At 41.3% G+C, this 25825-nt stretch overlaps 3 protein-coding genes and 3 non-coding genes across 6 annotated transcripts; 2 read left to right on the top strand and 4 right to left on the bottom strand.

The window, feature by feature from the left end:
* Positions 1-328: 328 nt before the first annotated feature.
* Positions 329-2726, bottom strand: LOC117395536 (zona pellucida sperm-binding protein 2-like). The gene is made up of 8 exons (XM_059006376.1): positions 2562-2726; positions 1801-1853; positions 1599-1726; positions 1329-1518; positions 1099-1240; positions 758-851; positions 562-666; positions 329-470 (listed from the first exon to the last, which is right to left on the bottom strand). Exons 1-8 carry the CDS (start codon positions 2709-2711, stop codon positions 361-363), a joined length of 972 nt encoding a protein of 323 aa, XP_058862359.1. The 5' UTR covers positions 2712-2726; the 3' UTR covers positions 329-360.
* Positions 2727-2769: 43 nt separating this feature from the next.
* Positions 2770-6862, bottom strand: LOC131703126 (uncharacterized). The gene is made up of 14 exons (XM_059005992.1): positions 6773-6862; positions 6631-6689; positions 6451-6540; positions 5876-6003; positions 5652-5798; positions 5457-5537; positions 4612-4782; positions 4411-4507; positions 4097-4317; positions 3871-4021; positions 3569-3777; positions 3334-3451; positions 3048-3247; positions 2770-2970 (listed from the first exon to the last, which is right to left on the bottom strand). The coding sequence occupies exons 1-14, from the start codon at positions 6796-6798 to the stop codon at positions 2770-2772; spliced, it is 1899 nt and encodes a 632-aa protein (XP_058861975.1). The 5' UTR covers positions 6799-6862.
* An 11009-nt stretch (positions 6863-17871) lies between these two features.
* On the top strand, positions 17872-20201 carry LOC117395192 (reticulon-4 receptor-like 2; the record flags this gene model as incomplete). The annotated part of the gene is made up of 3 exons (XM_059006026.1): positions 17872-18096; positions 18578-18835; positions 19274-20201. Coding segments are annotated over 3 exons (1314 nt in total), but the record flags the coding sequence as incomplete, so codon positions are not given.
* A 4394-nt stretch (positions 20202-24595) lies between these two features.
* On the top strand, positions 24596-24677 carry trnas-uga (transfer RNA serine (anticodon UGA)). The gene has a single exon. It is a non-coding gene; the product is annotated as a tRNA-Ser (tRNA).
* Positions 24678-24847: 170 nt separating this feature from the next.
* On the bottom strand, positions 24848-24921 carry trnai-aau (transfer RNA isoleucine (anticodon AAU)). Its single transcript has one exon. It is a non-coding gene; the product is annotated as a tRNA-Ile (tRNA).
* Positions 24922-25219: 298 nt separating this feature from the next.
* On the bottom strand, positions 25220-25301 carry trnal-cag (transfer RNA leucine (anticodon CAG)). Its single transcript has one exon. It is a non-coding gene; the product is annotated as a tRNA-Leu (tRNA).
* Positions 25302-25825: the final 524 nt, after the last annotated feature.

The following is a 25825-nucleotide window of genomic DNA, read 5'->3' as shown; positions in this document are numbered from 1 at the left end:
AATATATGGTGTGTTGATAATTTCACCCTAAACTTGCATACTGAAAGCAGCATGTCAAAGCAAAAAGGAACATAAAGATGGTTACAACTCAATGGAGAAGGAAAGTCTTTGCCCCCGGGGTTCACACAGTGAATTAGTGAAGAGTCCTTGAATAACACACCATATTAAGAATGGCCTGATCAGGACACAAGCAAAGCATGCAATGCAGTAAGAAGAGAGAATCCCATTAATATGGCCATTCTGACATACAATCTATAATCTATGTAGAATTAGTCAAGCACCCACCAAAAAAAAAAAAAAAAAAAAAAAAAAAAAAAAAAAAAAAACCCAAAACAGTCTTTACAGCAAGATTTTTATTTATCAATACACACTTTTGGGCATTTTCCAAAAATATACAACTCCAGCTACAAAGACAACCACTGAACACACACCCATTGCAGCTCCCAGAAGGGACCACACATTGAATTGGCCTGCAAAAGAAGAAAGAAATAGTTAGTGGAAGAAAGAGATAGTTATATATTTTACTTTAACTGCAAATTGTGTTCACATCATGCATATTACCGCTTCTAGGCATAAAGTGAAGGGATCCATCTCTCTTCAGCTCAATTGGACCAGAAGACACAAATGCCTTTACTGCACCACCATCCATCCCTTCAGCACTGCGACCTACAGGAGGAATTAGGAGGAGTCCATCAAAACAAATGGACAAAAATGCATGCAAAATGTCCCCCCTCCCCCCAACAGACAGAGCTCTTACCAAGCCTCTGTTTCCCTGGAATGCACCGTCTGCTACAGAGGCTGTCTGATGGCCGGTTTGAATCACATATCACAACACCGCAGTGGAAGTAAATCTGAAAGACAGCACACCTTGTCAAGTAAAACAAGCATCAATAGATCAGGCAGTACCATCATCCAATGAGGATTACTGAATTGAAAAACAAATATATTGCATCATAGCAAGTATTTCTTGCAAAAGTGTAGTTACATGTTTTCATTCCAACTCACTAAAGATTTGAGAACAGCAACTAATTGCTGCTTGCAAAGCAATCCAAACCATGCATTGGGGTACAAGATCCCCATCCCAACACTCCACTTTACCTGTCCTTTCAGTGCATCCCGGCCGCTTGTGAAGGAAAACATTTTCACTTCAAACCTCTTCAGATGGGAAGGGAACAGCACTCTTGCATTGCTGGAGACTGGGTGAAAGATGGTCAAGTACTCATCTGCAGAGTTCTCACAGCTAGAAAGAGAAAGTAGGTCAGGAGCACATCAGCCACAACTCCAATTCCTAGGTTTTTTAGCAGCAATATCATATTCCAGCATCTTACCTGTCCACAACAACATCCCACTTTGGAGAGCTATTCCTGTCAGCAGAATAGGTTGCCCAGCAGTTCTCCAAAAACAATTCAGCCTGTGGATCCCTGCTGTACAGGAGCTCTACCTCAAAATACAAGGGTCTACGCAAGTACTTCACAACAGGGTAATCCCGAGCTCCATAGAAGTCATTGTAGGCTGAATCTGCAGAGATGCAAGGGAGAATTTTATAGGTGGAAACACACTACTAGAGCATCTATATTATTTCAATTGCCAAGTCCTACCCAATGCAAGCCACATGATGACTGCAAGGTCCCCCAAGCCAGGCTGGACTACAGGTGCAGGATTATTCTGGTACAAGAACTGCACTACCTTGGTGTCATTGACCAGATAGTGACAGGCAACTCTCAACCTGGAAAGAGGAGATGGGGTTAGGAGAGTTTCAGCCTCAACCACAAGGATACTCAATTTGATTGCAATCCTTACCGGTAAGATGTGAACAGCACTTCATTCTCATAAGTCAGGAGGTTGTTGTCAAACTGGAAGAGAAATCAAAAGGCTCAGGTTGCAATGAACTTGTAGATTTAGTATGGAGCTGCATACCAAGTTGTAGACTAGTTAATATGGTACTCAGGATCATCCCCAGCTGTGTACTAATTTTGTACCAATTTCACAATTTAAAAAAAAAAAAAAAAAAAAAAAAAAAAAAAAGCGTTGGTTATGAATATTGCAATTTCATAATTGAACACTATTGGGACCTCATGTTTGTTACAGTTAGTATGATACCACAAGTCTGTCTACAGAAACTGCTAGACTAATTTGGTATTGTTTTAGTAACCTCTAGGAGGGCAACAGCAGTTATTTTGGATTTGTTGCAAATACACATTTGAATACACAGCTGGCGACTCTTGAGCTGCAATTGGTATTAACTCGTGTACTAGTTTAGTCCCATCCTACGTACTAACTATGGGATCTTCCCCAGTTAGTACGCTCCTTCCAGTTTGCTGCCATTGACCCAAAAGGTCTATAGGCAGCACATGCAATGCCATAACCAAGAGTCATGTGTCGCAGCACCTTTGTCAACTGGACAAGCAGTTCAATACAAATGTACACAACTCATGCAAGTAATTCAGCTGATAGAAACACCGGTCACCATGGCTCCCCAGATTGATCCAGGGGTGTTGTGGCCAACTTGTCAATATGTTGAACCTCCTCAAAATATGGTTTTAAAATGTGTCAATACTAACCCTTCTAGTTGTTCCACAGGAGTTGACATTGAAGTAGAAAACCGCATTGATAGCATCAGACTGAAGAGGCCGGCAACTCGGATCCCTTAGAGTTAGTTGACTTGGAGACAAGCTGGGGACAGATTCCACTTTCACAGCGAGAGCTGCCATAGTTCCATTGGTGAAGCAATCTGAAACACAGCATTTGGATCCAGGTTAAGGAAACAGATTATAGCTTCAATACCACTCCATGCAACCTTTGGCCAAACTCAAAAACAGCTATTATAAAGAATGCTTGGTCTGCAGGAGAGTTACCAATCATCTTTGTAGGGAAACTGCAGGACAGAGAAAAGTCAGCCACCACAACCATGGTGCCAACATCCTTCAAGGTCAAGTCAAGCCTGCTTCTGATGCCCGAAGAACTGATCACCTACAGAGACAATACATCAGGTCAGTAATGTGTTGAACCCAAGACAACTAAAAACACATTAAAGCTCCATCACTTACTTCATATGTGGCATCAACTGAATTGTATGGCACAGTCATCCAGAAATTGGTAGCGTTGGCATTATACTTGTACAGGGCAAGCAGACTTCCACCAAGTTCTCTTGAGCCCACAAAAGGAACCCAGTTGCGACCCATGTTGCCATATGTTACCATGGTATAGAATGCAGCACCATCACAGTAGCCAGTTACTGTAGGTAGAACTGCAAGAGGAAGAGCAGTTGTCAGGGCAATGGACTGGATTGGTCAGAAAAGGGTAGTTGTAGATCACAAACAGTCAGGCACTTACTGATGTCTTTGAGAATGGCTTCAACTACAGCAGGATGAGTAAAGGGTGTATTCTCTGGCACTATATTCAGCAAGTAGGTCAGGGGCAGAATGTAGGTTCTGGTGTCTGGAGGAGTTACCTGAAAGAAAAGCAAGGGTTTGTAGGATTAAGCCCAAAGTCAGACAGCAAGCAACACATCCACAAGAAGCAAGTGTTTTCAAAGGGCAATTGGATGGTTGAACAGGTGGGATGTTACCTTTTGCTTCACATTGGGGTCCTCAAATGGCACCTGGAGAGTGTAGGTCTTGGATCCATTGGGAAAGACATGCTCCTGGACATTATAACCTTTTAGGTTGGCTTCTGGCACAGTTAATGTCTCCGATCCAACTATAATTTTGACCAGCTCCACATCAGGCAGGAATGTCCCCAGGGTCACATTGAACACTCTGGCTTTAGGAACAGTGTCTGAAATTAAAGCACGCAGTTAAATGAAGGCTATGAAGTGGAGCACTGCAACAAATCCCTTTGATTTACTGCATGTGGACAAGTTCTACATACTGTTTGTGACAACTGGTGGCCGAGGCATGAAAGGAGTGGTTATTGGATGAAGTACTGTGTACTTGGTCTTCTCAGGCCCATCTTGCCAGGTATGCTCCAGCATTGGTTCAATAGAGTAAGAGATCACATAGGTGTTGTCCAATACATGGCTCTGAAAGCACAGAAGCATCTTAGGAGGAAAGAATTAAAATGAGAAGGATTTAGAAGATGTTGAACTTCTACATACCTTGTAATATCCACCATCAGCTCCCACAGGAATTTTTACAGTGATTAGCTGGGGACCGACATCCAGTTTATAATCTCTATTATGAATCGTTGCAGGGTCAAGCTTGCGGCCATCAACTCCCATTTGAACATCAAGGGTAGTAATTTGTGGTGTTGGAACAAGAGGAGGCAGAACACGAGGAACATTCCATGTAATCATCTGTTCTGTGAAGGCTGTTCCATCTGACAGAAAGGAACACCACAGACTTGGTATAGAAAATTCACTTAAACGTAGAACAGTTCTTGAGCACCGTTACCCTCCATAAGCTTACTCACCAGTAGGACATGTAACTGCAGTGTCCACCATCATGACCATCCATCTTTGCTTATAAAAGGTGGTTGACCTTAGCACAGCCATTGGTACAGTTTGGATCTGTTAGAGGGGAGGGGGAATTTTACTAAAACAAAAGAAAGACTTGTCTACCTTCATAGTCTGGATATACTGTACTAGAGAACAATGAAGCCTAGACTACTTACCACCTGAGGCTGGCTTTCTGTGGAGTTGTATGCAGCTCTAACCAGAATTCGAGTTGGTGTAGTGTTTATGCCATAGCCATTTGTCATGGCCTGAGCAACAGTCATAGTTGTCTTTCTATTTGCTGGGAGATGGAACACAATTTTCCAGATGCTGTTGTCAGCAGCAGTTGCCTAGCAAAGAGAAAACCTCATTAGAATAGGGAGTTTGAACACAAAGCATCCCCAGTCTAAAGGATTTGTCACAGCAGATGGCTTGTTTAATAAACATGAACTAAAACTGAAGGGTGAAATTTTAACAATGTATCACTGAAACCGTTACATGATCAAACGTCCCTAATGGAACAGAGTAAATCCTCAAATACAACTGCGTACGAAAGAGACTACGTGAAAGCATGTGGTCTGGATGGGATACAGGCAGAGTTTGTAGCCACTCATTTGTACTGGACCTTAATATCAGTGTACCAAAACTTTAGGATAATACTTGAAATTGCTCCTATACAGCAGACTTCAAAAAAGGTATCAGGACACATTTATCATGAAGAGTTTATAACCCTGCACATATGAAGCCACTACCTAAGTGGTTGAAATACAAGGCTTACACACTGACAAGAAAGTGTTAACTTCACCACAATCATGTTTTACCACAACAAATCACAGTATATATGTATACAAAGCCAATGCCTTAAATGTTACACAATTCCAATATGACCACCCTCTTGGGAGACAGGTTAAAGTTAAGGGGGCCGTTAGATTTTGCTTCAACTAGATGAGACAGTAGATTAGACCTCAATTAGGCAAGACCAAGGGGATGTGAATGAAGCAAATGCAAAGTCACATGATTCTACCTCAGGGTATGCAAGGGACCAATCAGGATCATCTTGAACAAAGTTTGGCTCAATAAGTGGCACACCTCTTCTCACAGAAACCTAAAGAAAATTGAAATTAGTCATGAGTGAAGCACTTCTGTAATTACAATTAAAATACCCACACAACCCAACAAGTTATACTGAACAGCATTATCACATCCTGACAGCCCTTACCTCCATGTAGTTTCTCTCACACAGAATCTCCCTCTCCACCCATGGAGAATAGCGGCATGTCATGCTCTGAACATAGGAGGAAGCTGAAGTCATAGCACTGTTTGAGAAGACACTGATTTGTACCGTCAGCTTGTAGGTCTCATCATTCTGGAAACAAAGGCTAAAGTTAGTCCCAGCATGTCACCATTAGAAACAGGTTTACAAGAAATAAAATGAAGACTCACTGTGTTCTGAGCAAAGCAGCTCAGCACAGAAGCAAGGAACTTGGCATTTCCCAAGAAGTCAACAGTTAAGCTATATCCACACTGTGCAGCCAGTCTTGGAGAGAGGGACAGAAGCGCCCCCTTATTGTCTATGGAAAGAAATTCAGTTGGCCTTTTAAGAAACTGTACACATGATCAAACAATGTAGAGATATAAACAAAGTGAACACGCCCACCACCCCGTCCCATCTATTTTTCGCATTTTTTTTTTTAAAACTATTTATATTTGTAGAATTATACGCCCATTCGGAACAATAGATTTAGCGTAAATGATTTCTAATTCTGCGCACTTGCAGTCAACAAATCTGACTAAGGTTGTAGCAGCACAGGTCTATTATTTAGTGTGATCAGCAACACACTTTTAAAGCTAACGCAAGACTTTCCTACCCTGTATTTGAAAAAAAAAAAAAAAAAAAACGAAGCCTGGTTGATGCCATACAGTGCAGGAGTGCTCTGTACTTAATTCAGGTTATTACATTACGAGTCAACAGGCTTTATACATCAAAAGCTTTCCATTCAAGAAAATTGATCACTCACCAATCACATTGATACGAAAATACTTTCCAACAAAAGACTTCTCCAACATCATCATCATAACACTCCCTTGACATTCTGTCCTCACCGAGCCTGCAGAAAACAACGATACATGAAAACACACAACCGGCAAATAAACAGGAAGCTAAAAGAACAGATGTGCTGAAGCGACCGTTATCGTACCTAGAGGGGGGTTCTGCGTCCAAACTTCAGTGACTAACACTGCTAACAGCAATGTTATTCTGCATTGAAAAAAAAAAACACGCAAGTGAGAAACACACAATAAAATGAACGTTTCTAAAGTAGAGAAAAGATCAACAATTACCCAAATCTAAGACAACACGGCATCATTAAATCCAAGGCAGCCCCGACCGTGAACTTCTTTCACCGTTATAAAGAAACAATAATAAAAACAAACCCGTCAGTAGCTGAGTTTGGTGTTCCTTAGTGCGCAATGTGTTTATAAAGAGGTTCAGGTGCTAATGGGAGCTAATTAGCTGCAATTGATGCGCGCACCTCTTTCATATTAGTCCTCTAATTTTCAATCAGTACGTTAATTAAAATAAATAATAATAATAATAATAATAATAATAATAATAATAATAATAATAATAATAATAATAATAATAACCCATTTAGAAGATTGTACTTTGAATTTAAGTTTGGCAGAAGTACGTGCGGAACAAACTGGACTGTCACCGACAATGACTGTCTGATTAAAGGCTCAGCTATGGAGGCGTGTAGTAAACAAACCCCAATGAATAATAAAAAGCAGGCCGCGCAAATGAAGAAACACATTTATATCATGCAGGAATCCAGGCAGATGTGTTGCCTGCGCCAGTTTGAGGGGACGAGAATGACAGCTCGAGTTCTGATGTTAACATCCACAAGTCAATTACCAATTTTTACAATTTCACCAGACTGATAGGTAGGCTAAGCAGATTTTAAAGTAGACAATTTGTTTGAGGCCACTTGATTTAAGAAACAGTGCAAAGCATCTCTTTAGCATGTCAGATTTGCCATGACAGGGGCAGTCCCGGGGAATAGAATGACCAAGTGGCAAATGGAAAGCACAGCGCTTAACCTGAAATACAACGCGCAGTATTGATTTAGAACAGACTAAACACAAATCGGAGGGCGTGCTGGAAATTTGAATTGTAATCAATTTATTTAAGATTTGAAGTTCCCATTTCAATTATTGAGCTTAATTACATTCATTATTTTATGTATAATTAATTCAATTAGTGTGTTGAGCATTTTCAATTTGGCATATTATCTTCGAATGTTTAGTTTTGTCTATTTGACAGCTGTTACTTCAATTCAAATGTTGAACTTTGTCGTTGATGTTTGACGCTCCGGCTTTTGCAGTTCACATTTTTGTTACATTCCACCTCTCATAGAATTGAACACAAACGGGTTTATTTGTGAAATTGTCAGATTGTTTCTTGTGTATCCAGCGATCATCTGAACTAACTGGTTCAGTAGTCTGCTCCCGTGAATAGACAGCACATGCCTGAGGGGGTGTGTTCTGTACAGCTGTGCATTTGAGTAAAGTTTGTCGCGGAGTTTTAAACGTTCCCATGGCAACTGAGTCAACAAAACAAACGTCATCACGCATTGAGACGCAAGCTAAGGGCTAAGAAGTAAATGGTAAAAAGTGAAAGCAGTGTGAGTCAGTGGAATTTTTTGATTGTTTGATTATATCAAATGTTCACGATAATTATGTATGTTCTGTAAATGCGGAATGCAATTAGTTGATATGTAAAAGCATGAATAAATGAATGGTGTCTATTCCTAACGCATTGGTAAAGTTCAGAATAGTGCCGCTTTTGTAGCAGCAAGCAGGCTTGTTCCGTCGTCTTGATATCACTATGTAACACAATTTTTGTTCCTGGGTAGTAGGTGTTATTTCCTAATTGCTTATGCCTCAAAAGTATAGAAAATGGCTATTATTCCCCATAAACTTTGCTTTTGTGACCAGGACAGTGATATTTTGAAATTTACCTTTTTCCAATGAGAAAACGGACGAATTTGTGTCTTTTGGTTCAATAAATTCAGAAAAAAACAACATATGAATCCAAATTAACATGTATTTATACTAAAGTAATACAACAATGACTACAAAAGATTTAGAAGTGAGTAGTTTTTCGAGATTTACGATTATATTGTAAATCACTTTCACGAATCAGCCCCCAAATGTAGTCTCCCATCATGTTCTCGTTATACTGTCCTTGGTAGCGGCGTTCAAAGTCCATTATATCCTGGTGGAAGCTCTCGCCTTGCTCCTCTGAGTACGCTCCCATGTCCTCCTTGAATTTATCAAGATGAGCATCAAGGATATGGACTTTGAGGGGCATCCTACAGCCCATTGTGCCGTAGTTCTTCACCAGAGTCTCAACCAGTTCCACATAGTTTTCGGCCTTGTGATTGCCCAGGAAGCCTCGAACCACTGCGACAAAGCTGTTCCAAGCCGCTTTCTCCTTACTAGTGAGCTACTTGGGGAATTCATTGCACTCCAGGATCTTCTTTATCTGTGGTCCGACGAAGACACCGGCTTTTACCTTTGCCTAGGACAGCTTAGGGAAGAAGTCTTGAAGGTACTTGAAAGACCCTTCTCTTTACTTCTAAAGACGGCTGCTCTCTCTCCGGAGGAGTGGGTACTGGGAGCTCATGGCAGTGTTGCACTGGGGCGATGGATGAAGGAAGGTCCGCATACGTGATAGCAGGTGCATTCTTGCCAGTCCGACATTTGGAAGGGTCCACCATGCAGAAGTAGCAGTTGCTTGAGTGGTCAGTGGGTTCCCGCCAAATTCTTGGGATAGCGAACTTCATGGCTCTCTTTTCCCCTCTGTACCATCCTACAAAAATACATTTATTTCACCCATGACTAATGTGTAAGAGATTCTCGCAACATTTTTCATATATGATATATTTATTCAATAACATTGAAAATTGTAAAACATTTTAAAATTAAAAACTTTTACAATTTTAAAAATTTTAACAAATTTTATAACATAAAATTCCGAGCAACAATTGTCCATCTTACCAGAGTTTTTTTTGCAGTGCTCTCAGGTGAAATGAGGTGCCCAGGGTTTGTCTTGATCCCCAACAGGCATGCCGAAATATGCCTTGTAGGCCTCACACATCTTAGCAGATGCTTCCAAGGAGTACTTTTTCAATCTTGTCTTGATAAATTGGCCGCAGACATAGCAAAATGCGTCTGCCGGATGCTTGCAGCCTCTTGATGCCATCTCAGAAAAATGCAGATATGTATCCACTTAGGCAGCTGGAACTAAACTGAACTGGTGGGCTTAAGGCCCCTGTATTTATACTACTATTTATATTACTGGAAAGTTCTAGAAAGTTCTAGAAGTTACTCCAAATTTACTCAGCACTTAATCTATCTGGAATGTTCTGGAAAATAGGTAAATTTCAAAATATCACTGTCCTGGTCACAAAAGCAAAGTTTGTGGGGAATAATAGCCATTTTCTATACTTTTGAGGCATAAGCAATTAGGAAATAACACTTACTACCCAGGAACCAAAAAAAAAATAAAATAAAATTGTTACACGGTGATATCTGCCTCCGGTGGCTTCTTTGAGGATTGCGAACAAATTATGACTGAAAAAAAGATCAAGAATGTACCAATCTGGCGCGAAGAAGCGTAAAAAGAAAAAAACGGAGGAAGAAAAACAACATGAGAAAGGTATTGTATTATTTGATTTAGCTCCGTTTTTATTGCTGTAGCTTGCTTGCATGCTGGCTGTGCCCAGGCGCGTAGTCACAGTGTACACATTGAGGCAGTCGAGGCCCTCGGTAAAAATCGACTCAATTCTTAATTGTGAAGACCAAAATAATAATAAAAAATGTACCCACTTTCTTTTTAAGAGTGTAAAATTTATATATATATGTTATTTCTTCACATTACTATAATCTTGGGCTGTGTATTTGCATCTATAGCGACCCGGCCTGTGCGCCAGGCAGCACCGGGACCTCTGCGACCGGTTTCCCCCGCCTAAAGTACTGTACTACTTCCTATCATCGATTTATACAGACAAAAAAATATTAAAGTTGAGTGAGAAACTGTGTGCTAAACTCAAAGCACGAGTCACAGTGTCAGCACCAGTCCCAGTGTCAGCACCAGTCCCAGCAGTATCAGCACCAGTCTTACCGGTCAGCAGCAGTTACCAGTCCCAGCAGTGTAAGGCAACTTAAGTAGCAGTGAACCAAATGCAAGTCAATAAAGGTATGAACCCATCTACTTATTAATAGTGATGTTATATTCTTGTCCTTTTAAAATAACATATTTCTGACAGTGTGAATATGGTCATTGTAGGTTGCTGTGGTTTTGCTGGGAGACAGTTAGTTTTAATCTTTGAAATAATATGGGTCATCAAACCAAATCCTGCTTAGGGCCCCCAAAAGGCTAGTAACAGTCCTGTCTATTACCAGTACAAAACACACACACACACACACACACACACACACACACACACACACACACTCACACACACACACACACACACACACAGGCAGCAGTTGTACAGTGTTATACAAGGAAAATAACAAGATATACTCATGACACATTAAGTGTTGAGATGACGATATCACATTATTTTTACATTAGTAGCCTATTATTTATTTTACAGTTGTCACACACAGCCTACATAAAATAATAATAATAATAATACACATTTCAAGAATCACAAATGTATACAAATTCTGCCACCCTTTTATACAGTTGGGTTTTTACTGGAACAATCTAAGAGGTAAAGTAGTTGCTTGCTAGCTGTCTGTCTGTCCATCCATCTAGTGCAGGAGTTGTTAACCGATGGTCCTAAAGAGAGCCTCAATCCTGCAGTGGCTCCCCTATAACTTTCCTGCCGTATCGGAGCGCCTGTCAGTCTGCGAGTGAACGGCGGTGTGAGCCGTGTCTTAGATCGCAGAACCTTCAAAGTAAAAAAATAAGATCCGTATTAATTTGGAATAGCATTAAAAAATTGACGCAGACGTCTTCTTTTCATCCTTTCTTCATTCATCCCTTCCTCTTTTCTTTTGATATTTAGCGGAGAAATTGAACTTTTATAGACCTCCTCGGAGTCTCCTCCCCACTCCCTCCCTCGCTTCTGAGCTCCGTCAGCGGGCACAGTGCCGGGTTTTGTCCCCCGCCTTTAGCGCACAATGCCCCGGCTTGGCCCGTGTGGGTTTCCCGTCGCAGCCCCCAAGTGCTTCGTAGGCAGTGGCCCTCTATAATAGGCGCAGTCGAGCCGAAAGAGAGCACCAGACTCCAGCGGAGAGATAGCAGCAGCAGCGCCGCACACGAATACACCCGGCACAGAGTAGAAATGGGGACTCGGTCGATTTTACGAAGCGGTTCCCGTACTCGAAATGTCAAAGGTAAGTAAAAATAAATACTGTATCTTATAGCAGTATGGATTTACATTGACAATGATGTGTTTTATTTATTGATTTATTGTCATTTATTTTAAGTCTTTGTTAAGTTTAACACGCAGTGAGGAGCATCTAATAACATAAATGAGCAGATAGACTTCGTTTGTTTATTTTTTTCATCTCTTTTCAAATATTCATTTATGTACTTTGAAATGTTATATATCTGATCATTCACATATATATTCAACAAAATCTATATTATATTATTAAATATACGGGTTTAGTCTATGTGTATTTCTTTGTATCGCTTGTTTTGAGTTTGCGAACATGGTCTTTTAGTATTCCTTATTTTTAGTCGTTTTTCCGTTTGATAGAAATGTCAGACATGCTCAATCCATATCAGGGTCTGCTGCTGTGTATTATAAAGAGATTAAAGACATGCTCAATCCATATCAGGGTCTGCTGCTGTGTATTATAAAGAGATTTCTGACATGCTCAATCAATATCAGAGTCTGCTGCTGTGTATTATAAAGATATTTCAGACATGCTCAATCCATATCAGTATCTGCTGCTGTGTATTATAAAGAGATTTCAGATGTCAATCAATATCAGGGTCTGCTGCTGTGTATTATAAAGAGATTTCAGACATGCTCAATCCATATCAGGGTCTGCTGCTGTGTATTATAAAGAGATTAAAGACATGCTCAATCCATATCAGGGTCTGCTGCTGTGTATTATAAAGAGATTTCTGACATGCTCAATCAATATCAGAGTCTGCTGCTGTGTATTATAAAGATATTTCAGACATGCTCAATCCATATCAGTATCTGCTGCTGTGTATTATAAAGAGATTTCAGATGTCAATCAATATCAGGGTCTGCTGCTGTGTATTATAAAGAGATTTCAGACATGCTCAATCCATATCAGAGTCTGCTGCTGTGTATTATAAAGAGATTTCAGACATGCTCAATCAATATCAGGGTATGCTGCTGTGTATTATAAAGAGATTTTAGACATGCTCAATCAATATCAGTATCTGCTGCTGTGTATTAGAAAGAGATTTCAGACATGCTCAATCCATATCAGTATCTGCTGCTGTGTATTATAAAGAGATTTCAGATGTCAATCAATATCAGGGTCTGCTGCTGTGTATTATAAAGAGATTTCAGACATGCTCAATCAATATCAGGGTCTGCTGCTGTGTATTATAAAGAGATTTCAGACATGCTCAATCCATATCAGGGTCTGCTGCTGTGTATTATAAAGAGATTTCAGACATGCTCAATCAATATCAGTATCTGCTGCTGTGTATTATAAAGAGATTTCAGACATGCTCAATCCATATCAGTATCTGCTGCTGTGCATTATAAAGAGATTTCAGATGTCAATCAATATCAGGGTCTGCTGCTGTGTATTATAAAGAGATTTCAGACATGCTCAATCAATATCAGGGTCTGCTGCTGTGTATTATAAAGAGATTTCAGACATGCTCAATCCATATCAGGGTCTGCTGCTGTGTATTATAAAGATATTTCAGACATGCTCAATCAATATCAGGATCTGCTGCTGTGTATTATAAAGAGATTTCAGACATGCTCAATCAATATCAGGGTCTGCTGCTGTGTATTATAAAGATATTTCAGATGTCAATCAATATCAGGGTCTGCTGCTGCGTATTATAAAGAGATTTCAGACATGCTCAATCCATATCAGGGTCTGCTGCTGTGTATTATAAAGAGATTTCAGACATGCTCAATCCATATCAGTATCTGCTGCTGTGTATTATAAAGAGATTTCAGATGTCAATCAATATCAGGGTCTGCTGCTGTGTATTATAAAGAGATTTCAGACATGCTCAATCCATATCAGGGTCTGCTGCTGTGTATTATAAAGAGATTAAAGACATGCTCAATCCATATCAGGGTCTGCTGCTGTGTATTATAAAGAGATTTCTGACATGCTCAATCAATATCAGAGTCTGCTGCTGTGTATTATAAAGATATTTCAGACATGCTCAATCCATATCAGTATCTGCTGCTGTGTATTATAAAGAGATTTCAGATGTCAATCAATATCAGGGTCTGCTGCTGTGTATTATAAAGAGATTTCAGACATGCTCAATCCATATCAGAGTCTGCTGCTGTGTATTATAAAGAGATTTCAGACATGCTCAATCAATATCAGGGTATGCTGCTGTGTATTATAAAGAGATTTTAGACATGCTCAATCAATATCAGTATCTGCTGCTGTGTATTATAAAGAGATTTCAGACATGCTCAATCCATATCAGTATCTGCTGCTGTGTATTATAAAGAGATTTCAGATGTCAATCAATATCAGGGTCTGCTGCTGTGTATTATAAAGAGATTTCAGACATGCTCAATCAATATCAGGGTCTGCTGCTGTGTATTATAAAGAGATTTCAGACATGCTCAATCCATATCAGGGTCTGCTGCTGTGTATTATAAAGAGATTTCAGACATGCTCAATCAATATCAGTATCTGCTGCTGTGTATTATAAAGAGATTTCAGACATGCTCAATCCATATCAGTATCTGCTGCTGTGCATTATAAAGAGATTTCAGATGTCAATCAATATCAGGGTCTGCTGCTGTGTATTATAAAGAGATTTCAGACATGCTCAATCAATATCAGGGTCTGCTGCTGTGTATTATAAAGAGATTTCAGACATGCTCAATCCATATCAGGGTCTGCTGCTGTGTATTATAAAGATATTTCAGACATGCTCAATCAATATCAGGATCTGCTGCTGTGTATTATAAAGAGATTTCAGACATGCTCAATCAATATCAGGGTCTGCTGCTGTGTATTATAAAGATATTTCAGATGTCAATCAATATCAGGGTCTGCTGCTGCGTATTATAAAGAGATTTCAGACATGCTCAATCCATATCAGGGTCTGCTGCTGTGTATTATAAAGAGATTTCAGACATGCTCAATCAATATCAGTATCTGCTGCTGTGTATTATAAAGAGATTTCAGACATGCTCAATCAATATCTGGAGCAGCAGTGTGGAGTAGTGGTCAGGGGGGCTCTGTACTCTTGACTGGAGTCTCTTGTGTGGGTTCAGTCCCAGGTGGGGACACACACACTGCTGCTGTACCCTTGAGCAAGCAGGTACTTTACGTAGATTGCTCCATTAAAAACCCAACTGTATAAATGGGTAATTGTATGTAAATAATAATATCACAATTGTAAGTCACCCTGGATATGGGTGTCTGCTAAGAAATAAAATATCAGAGTCTCCTAAACAGTAGAATGTATGCTGTGCCATAGGAGTCTCATTGAAACTGCTGTGCCATAGGGAGTCTCATTGAAACTGCTGTGTCATAGGATTCTCATTGAAACTGCTGTGCAATAGGAGTCTCATATAAACTGCTGTGCCATAGGGAGTCTGGCATAGTCTTTTTTTACTGAAGTTTATGCCATAGGGCTTCATCAGCAGGTTACAAGCTGACAAGCTAATTATTAAGTTGTATACCCTCTGTGTGTGTGTGTGTGTTCGTGTCTCAGTGAGTGTGTGTGTGTTTCCCTGTGTGTACGCGTGTTCATGTCTCTCTATGTGTCAGTGTGCGTATTTCTCTGTGCATGTGTCACTGTGTGCGTGTTTCAGAATGTGCACCTGTGTCTCTGTGTTTGCGTGTCTATGATGTAAATCAATCATTTTGGTTTTCAAACAGCTTGCAGGGCAATAGTGAATCACTCAAATTGTGAATGAATGTGTAAATAAATAAATTAAACAAACTAATGAGAGAGTGGGAGGGAGAGGGAGGGAGGAAAAGGAAGTGAGAGAAAGAACAGCAAGATGGAGAGCAAGAACGAGTGACTCGTTTGGAAGTGTAAAGGGATGAACTAATGAATGAATCAACAAATTAATCACTGGAATTCTGGAGACTGAAAGATAGATAGAAGTTTATAACCGTTTGTCTGAGGGATGCTGTGACAGGAAATGACCGAGGTTGAGACTCAGAGACAGTTTAAACATTAAAAATAAAGTTTTTAATAAACAAAAATACAAAATAAACCGACACAAGGGCCAAGCAAAAAGGTTATAAACATAAAATAAACACAAAACAAAAAAAGCAAAACTTACAAAAATAAAGGTTTCCAGGCTGGGCGTTGCCGTCACTGGATTCAAAAACAAACAAACAAACAGAAAGAAAACCAGCACACACAAAACACTCTTGTTTCTTCTCCTTCTAGAACACTCCCCCTAGCCAGGTCCTCTCCCCTGGCTTTTATCCCCTGTGGCTGGAGCCCAATTAATCAATAATTGCTGATTATTCAATTAGGGCTCCAGCCACATTCTCACATGTTTTCCTGGCACGGAGGAATTTAACCCCCTCCCTGCCAGTCCCAACCACGTTCTTAAAGACGGGGCAGTCCCCCGTCACAGATGGCTTTTCAAGCAGTCACCCCCTCAAATGTTAACATCAAAGCATATCAAAGTTTAGTTTCTTTTTTTTTTGGAATCATCAATTATTTTTACCCCGTGATTTCTTCCCAATTTGGAATGCCCAATTGTTTTTAAGACAGCCCCAGTCTCACTGCTTCTACAACCCCCCCCCCGCCTCCCCCCCCCCCCCCCCCCCCGCAGTGACTCCTCCTCGGCTGGGAGAGGCTGGAGACAGACAAGCGCACTCAAGCTTTAGTCCTCTGAAACAACACCGTACTTCAAGCTGTCAAGTGAAGCTGTCCACTTTCTTCTTTCTTTGTTTTTTTGTTTCTTTCTTTCACACTGCAAGCCCAGTGTAACACAGCCGGCTCACAGGCAGGCAGGCAGGCAGGCAGGCAGGCAGGCGGACGTCTGGCCACCCACAGGAGTCACTGGTGTGCGGTGAGACCGTGATTACCCAGCTGACTTGAGCTCCCCTGCCTGGGTGGCACTCTGCTAATTGTGCACTGTCCCCTGGGAGCCCCTTGGAAATCCTCTAGGAATCCCCTAGGTACCTCCACCGTGCTGCTGATGTGCTGCTGTGTGAGAGTGCTAATCTGGAGTGAAATGTGTTCAGGCTTTCACACACACACATTGAGAGAGACACACACTGAGACACACACACATTGAGAGACATACACTTACTGGAACACACACACATTGCAAGAGAAACACACTGAGACACACACATATTGAGAGAGAAACACACTGGGCACACACACACATTGAGAGAGAAACACACTGAGACACACACACACATTGAGAGAGAAACACACTGAGACACACAAACACACATTGAGAGAGAAACACACTGAGACACACACACATTGTGAGAGAAACACACTGAGACACACATTGAGAGAGAAACACACTGAGACACACACACACATTGAGAGAGAAACACACTGAGACACACACACACATTGAGAGAGAAACACACTGAGACACACACACACATTGAGAGAGAAACACACTGAGACACACACACACATTGAGAGAGAAACACACTGACACACACACACTGAGAGAGAAACACACCAAGACCCACATTGAGACACACACACACACATTGAGAGAGACACACACTGAGACACACACACACAGAGAAACACACCGAGACACACACACACACACACATTGAGATAGACACACACTGAGACACACACACACATTGAGAGACATACACACACACACACACACACACACACATTGACAGTGTTCTCCTCTATTCATTGTCTTTCCTGAATTATAGAAGGCGTTCCTGTTTTTCTGAGTATTCGGGTTCTTCTATAAATGTCACCAAAGTTTCCGAGCCTCTCTCTGAGTGACTGTTCGCCCAGTCAGTTCTGTTATGTGCTGAGAACATTATATCATTGGGTCACTCGGGGTCAGGGGTCACTCTTAGAGATATCTATGACAGACAACTGAATAAATGTTCATTGAGACATGACTTCAAATCTGTCTGTATATTGGTTTATCTGCCTTTCTGTCTTGTCTGTCATTCTGTTTATCAGTCTATCTCTCTCCCCTCCCTTTTCCTCTCTCACACTCTTTCCTCTCTCTCCCCACGCAGGCTCGGTGTCTGTCTGGCTGTTGCTCTGGCTGGCAGTCTGCTCCCCTAGCCCTGCCTATTCCTGCCCCAGGCTGTGTGTCTGTTACCCCTCCCCGATGACGGTCAGCTGCCAGTCTCAGAACTTCTCAGCGGTGCCGGCTGGCATTCCCTACGACAGCCAGAGAGTGTTCCTCCAAAACAACCGCATCACAGAGCTGCGGGCGCAGTCCTTCGGCTTCCAGACACAGGTACCGTCTTGCCCTGTTCACACTTCACATTTATTTGTAACCCCCTTTTCTCCCCCAATTTATAAATTGTTTTTAAGACTATGTCTGCCTCACCACTGCTGCTGCTGCTGCTGCGATCTCCCCCGCAGTGACTCCTTCTCGGCTGGGAGAGGCTGGAGATAGACAAACGCACACAGGCTTTTGTCCTCCGAAACAACAACGTGCAAGCCCACAAAATAATCTAAATGTAATTCAATTCCAGTACTTATTTTGTTCATATATGTAGTCTTTTACAGAGTTTTTTAAACATACATATATAATTACAGGAAGGTAGGATGTCGGAGACAAATAGAAAATGTATGGGAGGGTCCCTCTTTTAAGAGACACTATTTGACTGTCCCTTGAGTGCAGGTCTCTTAATACAGGTTTGACTGTAACTCGAAATTGAGCTTGAAAATGATCTTCCTCTCCCTCCCCCACCTCTCTCTCTCCCTCTCATCAGGTCCTGTGGCTCTACTCCAACAACATCAGCACCATCAAACCCGATTCCTTCAGCAACATGCGAGATCTGGAGGAGCTGGACCTGGGGGATAACCCCTCCCTGCGCACCCTCCATCCTGACTCCTTCCGGGGGCTGGACAAGCTGCAGAGCCTGCACATATACCGCTGCCAGCTGGGGACCCTGCCCGGAAACATCTTCAAAAAACTCTACAGCCTGCAGTTCCTTTACCTGCAGGACAACCTGCTGCAACACATCCAGGTGAGAGAGAGAGAGAGAGAGAGACCTCCTATCTAATACAGTGCACCTCCAACCCTGCTCCTGGAGCCCCCCCCCCATCCGATCTAATACAGTGTGTCTCCAACCCTGCTCCTTGAGCCCCCCACCATCCCCCCCATCCTATCTAATACAGTGTGTCTCAACCCTGCTCCTGGAGAGCTCCCTCTATCCTATCTAATACAGTGTGTCTCAATCCTGCTTCTGGAGAGCTCCCTCTATCCTATCTAATACAGTGTGTCTCAATCCTGCTCCTGGGGGGTGGGAGGGACGTCAGGAGGCAGATACATACAGGAGAGCTATAACACAAATAATTTTAATTTCATAATTTAACATACAACTTTTTGGTAGTACTGAATTTTCATATGCCAAATATCAATCTCTGTCCCTCCCCTTCCCCCTCCCTCTCTCTCTCCCTCTCAGGACAATCTCTTCTCAGACCTGGTGAATCTCACTCACCTCTTCCTCCACGGCAACCGAATCCGAGTCCTGTCCGAAAATGTCTTCAGAGGGCTGGTCAACCTGGACAGGCTCTTCCTCCACGAGAACCGAGTGCGACAGGTCAACCGCAAAGCCTTCAGGGACCTGGGTCACCTCACCACCCTCTTCCTCTTCAACAACGCCCTAACAGACCTCCCTGCTTCGGCCCTCTCCGATCTCTCGTCCCTGCAGTTCCTCAGACTCAACGGAAACCCCTGGAGCTGCTCCTGCCAGGCCCGCCCTCTCTGGGAATGGTTCCGTCAGGTCTGGATCTCCAGCTCCGAGCTCCTCTGCGCCGGTCCCGAGGAGAGGAAAGGTCTAGATTTGAGGTTCTTGAGAGAAATCGATTTCGCTCCTTGCCCCATGATGCCTTACTATCCGAGAGCCCGCGTCACTTACACCTTCAGCACCAGAACGAGATGGTGGTTCCCCAAATCGGGCAAGGCAAGCAGGGGGAATTCGGACAAATCTAAAGGCTTGGATGGAAAGAAAGGACAACAGCAAGACAACAGTTACATCAGTCCAGATAAAAGTCAAACCAAAAGTTACGAAGCTGAGTCCACATTGACGAAAGTTAAAGAGCAAGACTACTGGGAGAAATATAAAAACGAAGACTCCACTATTCGTTGTTACAAGTTGGATTGTTTGAAAGAAGCAAACGGGAAATCCAGAGGCGTTTGTCCAGACGCGTCCCTCTTTCTCCTCTCTCTCTCCCTCACTCTCACCCTCTCCCTCTCTCTCACCCTTCACTTTCTTTTTCCTGAAACCATGTGAAGAGCATTTGTGAATTTCCCCTTAAAGTCTATATTGAAAAGATATTACGATTCAATTACTGCTCTGCAGTGTTGAGTTTCCTATAGACCAGCTCTGCTCTGAAACTGCTGTGCGATAATGAGTCTTATTGAAACTGCTGTGCGATAATGAGTCCTATTAAAACTGCTGTGCAATAGGGAGTCTTATTGAAACTGCTGTGTGATAGGGAGTCTCATTGAAACTGCTGTGTGATAGGGAGTCTTATTGAAACTGCTGTGCAATAGGGAGTCTTATTGAAACTACTGTGTAATAGGGAGTCTCATTGAAAGTGTTGTGTGATAGGGAGTCTTATTGAAACTGCTGTGCAATAGGGAGTCTTATTGAAACTGCTGTGTGATAGGGAGTCTCATTGAAACTGTTGTGTGATAGGGAGTCTTACTGAAATTGCTGTGCAATAGGGAGTCTCATTGAAACTGCTGTGCGATAATGAGTCTTATTGAATCTGCTGTGTGACAGGGAGTCTTATTGAAACTGCTGTGTGACAGGGAGTCTTATTGAAACTGCTGTGCAATAGGGAGTCTTATTGAAACTGCTGTGCAATAGGGAGTCTCATTGAAATTGCTGTGTGACAGGGAGTCTTATTGAAACTGCTGTGCAATAGGGAGTCTCATTGAAATTGCTGTGAAATAGGATGAGTCTTATTGAAACTGCTGTGTGATAGGGAGTCTCATTGAAACTGCTGTGCGATAGGGAGTCTCATTGAAAGTGTTTGAGAGAGACTCAGGGAAAGCACTGTTTTAAAAGGAACTAATCTAAAAAGTTATATAAAAAAATGAAATGTTGTCTTTCCTATATACTCGCTCTGTACAGCGCTGCAGTGTTGATCTCTCTTTCCTTTTAACCTGCTCTGTACAGCTCTGCAGTGTTGAGTTTCCTATAGACCTGCTCTGTGCAGCTCTGCAGTGTTGAGTTTCCTATAGACCTGCTCTGTGCAGCTCTGCAGTGTTGAGTTTCCTATAGACCTGCTCTGTGCAGCTCTGCAGTGTTGAGTTTCCTATAGACCTGCTCTGTGCAGCTCTGCAGTGTTGAGTTTCCTACAGACCTGCTCTGTGCAGCTCTGCAGTGTTGAGTTTCCTATAGACCTGCTCTGTACAGCTCTGCAGTGTTGAGTTTCCTATAGACCTGCTCTGTGCAGCTCTGCAGTGTTGAGTTTCCTATAGACCTGCTCTGTACAGCTCTGCAGTGTTGAGTTTCCTATAGACCTGCTCTGTGCAGCTCTGCAGTGTTGAGTTTCCTATAGACCTGCTCTGTGCAGCTCTGCAGTGTTGAATTTCCTATAGACCTGCTATGTGCAGCTCTGCAGTGTTGAGTTTCCTATAGACCTGCTCTGTGCAGCTCAGCAGTGTTGTGTTTCCTATAGACCTGCTTTGTGCAGCTCTGTTCATAATGAATTACAAATTACACTTCTTTTAAAGTGTTTTGCCATTTTTTCCCAGTGATGTCTCTCTCTCTCTTTGACTTTCTTAATTGCTACGAAATTCCCTATATATATATATATATATATATATATATATATATATATATATATATATATATATATATATATATACACGAAATGTGTTTCAGGTGTTACAATTTGAAACTGTTTTCTTTTTAGTTTGAAATTGTGTGTATTTTATTTAATTTCAGTGGAAAATGACTTTTTTTTTTAAGGGACTGGTCCATTTAGGTGCAGTCAAAGAGAGGGGTGAGGGAGTTTGGACTAGTAATAATACTATAATAATAATAATAATAATAATAATAATAATAATAATAATAATATGCACAATAGCCTTAGACCAATCACCCCCTATACTAACTATAATGGACTGTTCCGTGTTACTTTGTACTTTTTTCTTTTTTTTAAAGGTGTTGGATTGACTGAATTTGTGTAATTTTAGGAATTTGTTTATAAAGTTGTGTATTGATTTTTTTAATTTATGTATTTTTATTTGTTTATTTTGTTCATTCATTTTCATAAGTGTTAGATCTCAGGAATTTAAGATTTACAACATTTTATGGATTTTAAAAACAGCACTGTACTGTACTGGGGATCTGAGAGCCAGCTAATTCAATACAGTCCAGTCTAATCTAACAGCACGGTACTGTACTGGAGATATGAGAGCCAGCTAATTCAATACAGTCCAGTCTAATCTAACAGCACTGTACTGTACTGGGGATCTGAGAGCCAGCTAATTCAATACAGTCCAGTCTAATCTAACAGCACGGTACTGTACTGGGGATCTGAGAGACAGCTAATTCAATACAGTCCAGTCTAATCTAACAGCACGGTACTGTACTGGGGATCTGAGAGCCAGCTAATTCAATACAGTCCAGTCTAATCTAACAGCACGGTACTGTACTGGTGATCTGAGAGCCAGCTAATTCAATACAGTCCAGTCTAATCTAACAGCACGGTACTGTACTGGGGATCTGAGAGCCATCTTATTCAATACAGTCCAGTCTAATCTAACAGCACTGTACTGTACTGGAGATCTGAGAGCCAGCTAATTCAATACAGTCCAGTCTAATTTAATAGCACGGTACTGTACTGGGGATCTGAGAGCCAGCTAATTCAATACAGTCCAGTCTAATCTAACAGCACGGTACTGTACTGGTGATCTGAGAGCCAGCTAATTCAATACAGTCCAGTCTAATCTAACCGCACTGTACTGTACTGTACTGGACATTTTGGTAGGGAATGTGTTCACATGCGACAATTGACAAGCTCTTACCAAGATGGCAGCCCAACAACAAACAGAAAAAAAAACGAAAAAATATTTTAACTTTTGTCATTATTTTAACAAAAAAGAAAACATTCTGTGTTGTATTGTGTTGTATTTTTATGTATACAAAAACACCTTTTGTGTTTCCTCTTTCCAAGCAAAATCCAATGGGACTTTATTTGATTTCATGCCAAACACACATACATCAAATATATTTCTGTCAATAAAAACTTAATTCTTAAAGGTTATTAAATTAGTTTTATTAAATTATTAAATCTTTTCTTAATGAATGTCTTTTAAATTTGTAAAATTATAACCCAATAAAATAGAACAAATTGACAGAAATTAATGCATTTGTCGCTCGTTACCCTTTTTCATTTTTTTATTATTATAAAGTCCAGCCACTGTAAAATATCAGAAATTATCGCGATCACTAAAACCCAGCCCATCACTGATGCATCATGGGAACAAAGAACAGTCGTTTGAATTTGAATACGAATATATTCAATATTTGACCAAAAAAGAGGGGATATGGCAGGAAGACAAATAAGAGAATAATCTTTTTTTTATTGTATTTTCTTAATTAAACAGGAAATAGAAAACTTTTTTTTTTCTCAGCGTCTTTTCTGTGTTTTCAACGTGTTGTGTTGTCAGGATACCGTTCACACTTAACTCGCTCAGTCAAAAATAGATTTTTTGAAGCTTAACTATTTAATTTATTTTTTTGAAATATTTTAAAAAAATCTCCCAATTTGGAATATCCAATTGTTTTTTTTATGGCGCTGCTGCAGCTTCCCGTATCGACTCGGGAGAACGAAGACTCATCATGCGCATCCTCTGAAACAAATGCCGTCAGCCACCCTCCTCTTGTCACACTGCAACAGCAAAGCCAGCCGCACCTGGCTGTAGCGGTGTTGGAGGAAACGCAGTTCCGCCCACAACTCGCAGGAGACCGGTCGCCACAGGAGTTGCTGGAGCTTGTTGAGACAATGATTACCAAGCTGACCTAAACCCTCCCAACCCGGGTTGCACTCTGCCAACTGTGCGTCGCCCCCTCGGCGTTCCTGTCGGCGATGGCATAGTCTGGATTGGAACCAGCGATCTCCAGGCTATAGGGCACACCCTGCATTTCAGATGAAGCGCCTCAGCTGGATGCGCCACGCTCCCCCCAACAATTCAGCAATTCAGTAGGCTACGTTTGACCCGTTCAGTTAACCAGTGCAGTGTTTTTCACTAGTTTTCTGTTAGGTTATCATCTGTTTTCTTTCTCAGTATTAGCCGTGATTTCCTGGAAAATGTGACAGTGGCGACCTGCAAGTTTGGTCCATCCATAATTAAATACTCTACTGCAGTTACTGCTTGCTCTTAAATATAACTCTATTTAATGTATTGCAGCTGCTCTTATTTAAACTGCCTTTACATTGATTTCCACATTCCATTTTGCACTCGTTATTCGTCCGATTTGATCTCCATTCTGCTTCCAAGCTGATGGCTGGGAAGCCTATGGTTTCTGTTAGGATTAAATAGCTACGTATTTTGAAATAAAGATGTATTCATTATTATGAACGTTAACAGAAAGTATATTGTATTTACTTTTCCCATGTGTGCTTGCCTTGTACAAATCTGACAGAGTTTCAACAAAGGCATTTGACTTGGGTTCATTAGTTAGCCTATACTGCCATCTATAGCATTACTGCGGGAGCCGTTTACTTCTTTTGGATATTTTCACAACTAACCGTGCGAGCATGTAGTCGTGGCCGAGTGGTTAAGGCGATGGACTTGAAATCCATTAGGGTTTCCCCGCGCAGGTTGGAATCCTGCCGACTACGTAAGCTTTGTTTTTAATTGATTGTATGTGTTCATTGTTAATACATGTTTAAAGCACAGGAAGTCTGAAATATTACTGGTTGTACTTCATATCGCTTCAGTTCATTTTGTTAAAGATTGTTCATTTTGGCACCATTACAAATGCTGTGGTTTCTTTAAAGAAGAAAAGCCATGGCCCGTACGGGGATCAAACCCGCAACCTTGGCGTTATTAGCACCACGCTCTAACCAACTGAGCTAACCGGCCACACACTCAAAACTTGATACTAGAACCCGAGGAAAATAAGTCCTGCGGACATTATGATTGTTCTACCAAGATGTTCTCATGTTAAACTGAACAATAACACATTCAAAGTATTGGAAAGGCATAATTAGAGGCCTCGTCATAATGAGGCAGTTTAACAGTGTGAAGGATGTGGTGAGGTGCAGGCTTGCGGTGACTTTCTCTCATTTAACGACCTTGTGATTTGAATACTAACAAGAAAAACAAATCAAATTACCAAGCATTCGATGGACGTTTTAAGAAATAAATAAACAAACAGATTTGTCAGAAGTGGGATTCGAACCCACGCCTCCAGAGAGACTGCGACCTGAACGCAGCGCCTTAGACCGCTCGGCCATCCTGACTTACACCGACGACTTTGCACAACACTGCAGTACACTGCTGAACCTCCAATGTCTGACGCTACAGTAAATCACCTGGTGTGTGCGTGAACTTATTCTTTTTCTGTTTATATTAAGGAGGGCGACCTGTTTCGTCGCATTCTATATGGGATCACAAGGACACTCCTCTTACAGACAGAAAATATACGGCAAACAGAGCGATCGCTTCACGGTTAGAAACAAATCAGAACAGTCTGTTAGCAAATTAACTTCATGAAAAAAAAAACACACAGGCATTACATAAATGTTACAGATATGTTTCGTAGACACAAAAGTTGTAACATAATTGAGTACATTTGTAAACTATCCGCCAGTAACAGACATTATCTCACATTATCTCTAGTTTCAAACGCATTATCACAGGCGGCACAATTACGACATGGAAAAAAATCCAGTATATTTGTCCAGTACACCTAGATCTCTCGAACATTAAAATGAGTCAGCCCTTAAAAAAACACTGTCCGTGTTCATTTCTATGTATATGACAT

Source organism: Acipenser ruthenus, chromosome 32, assembly GCF_902713425.1.
Source record: "Acipenser ruthenus chromosome 32, fAciRut3.2 maternal haplotype, whole genome shotgun sequence".
Lineage (NCBI taxonomy): Eukaryota > Metazoa > Chordata > Actinopteri > Acipenseriformes > Acipenseridae > Acipenser > Acipenser ruthenus.
Note: the sequence above shows the minus strand (reverse complement) of the source record. Positions and strands in the feature narration are given on the sequence as shown.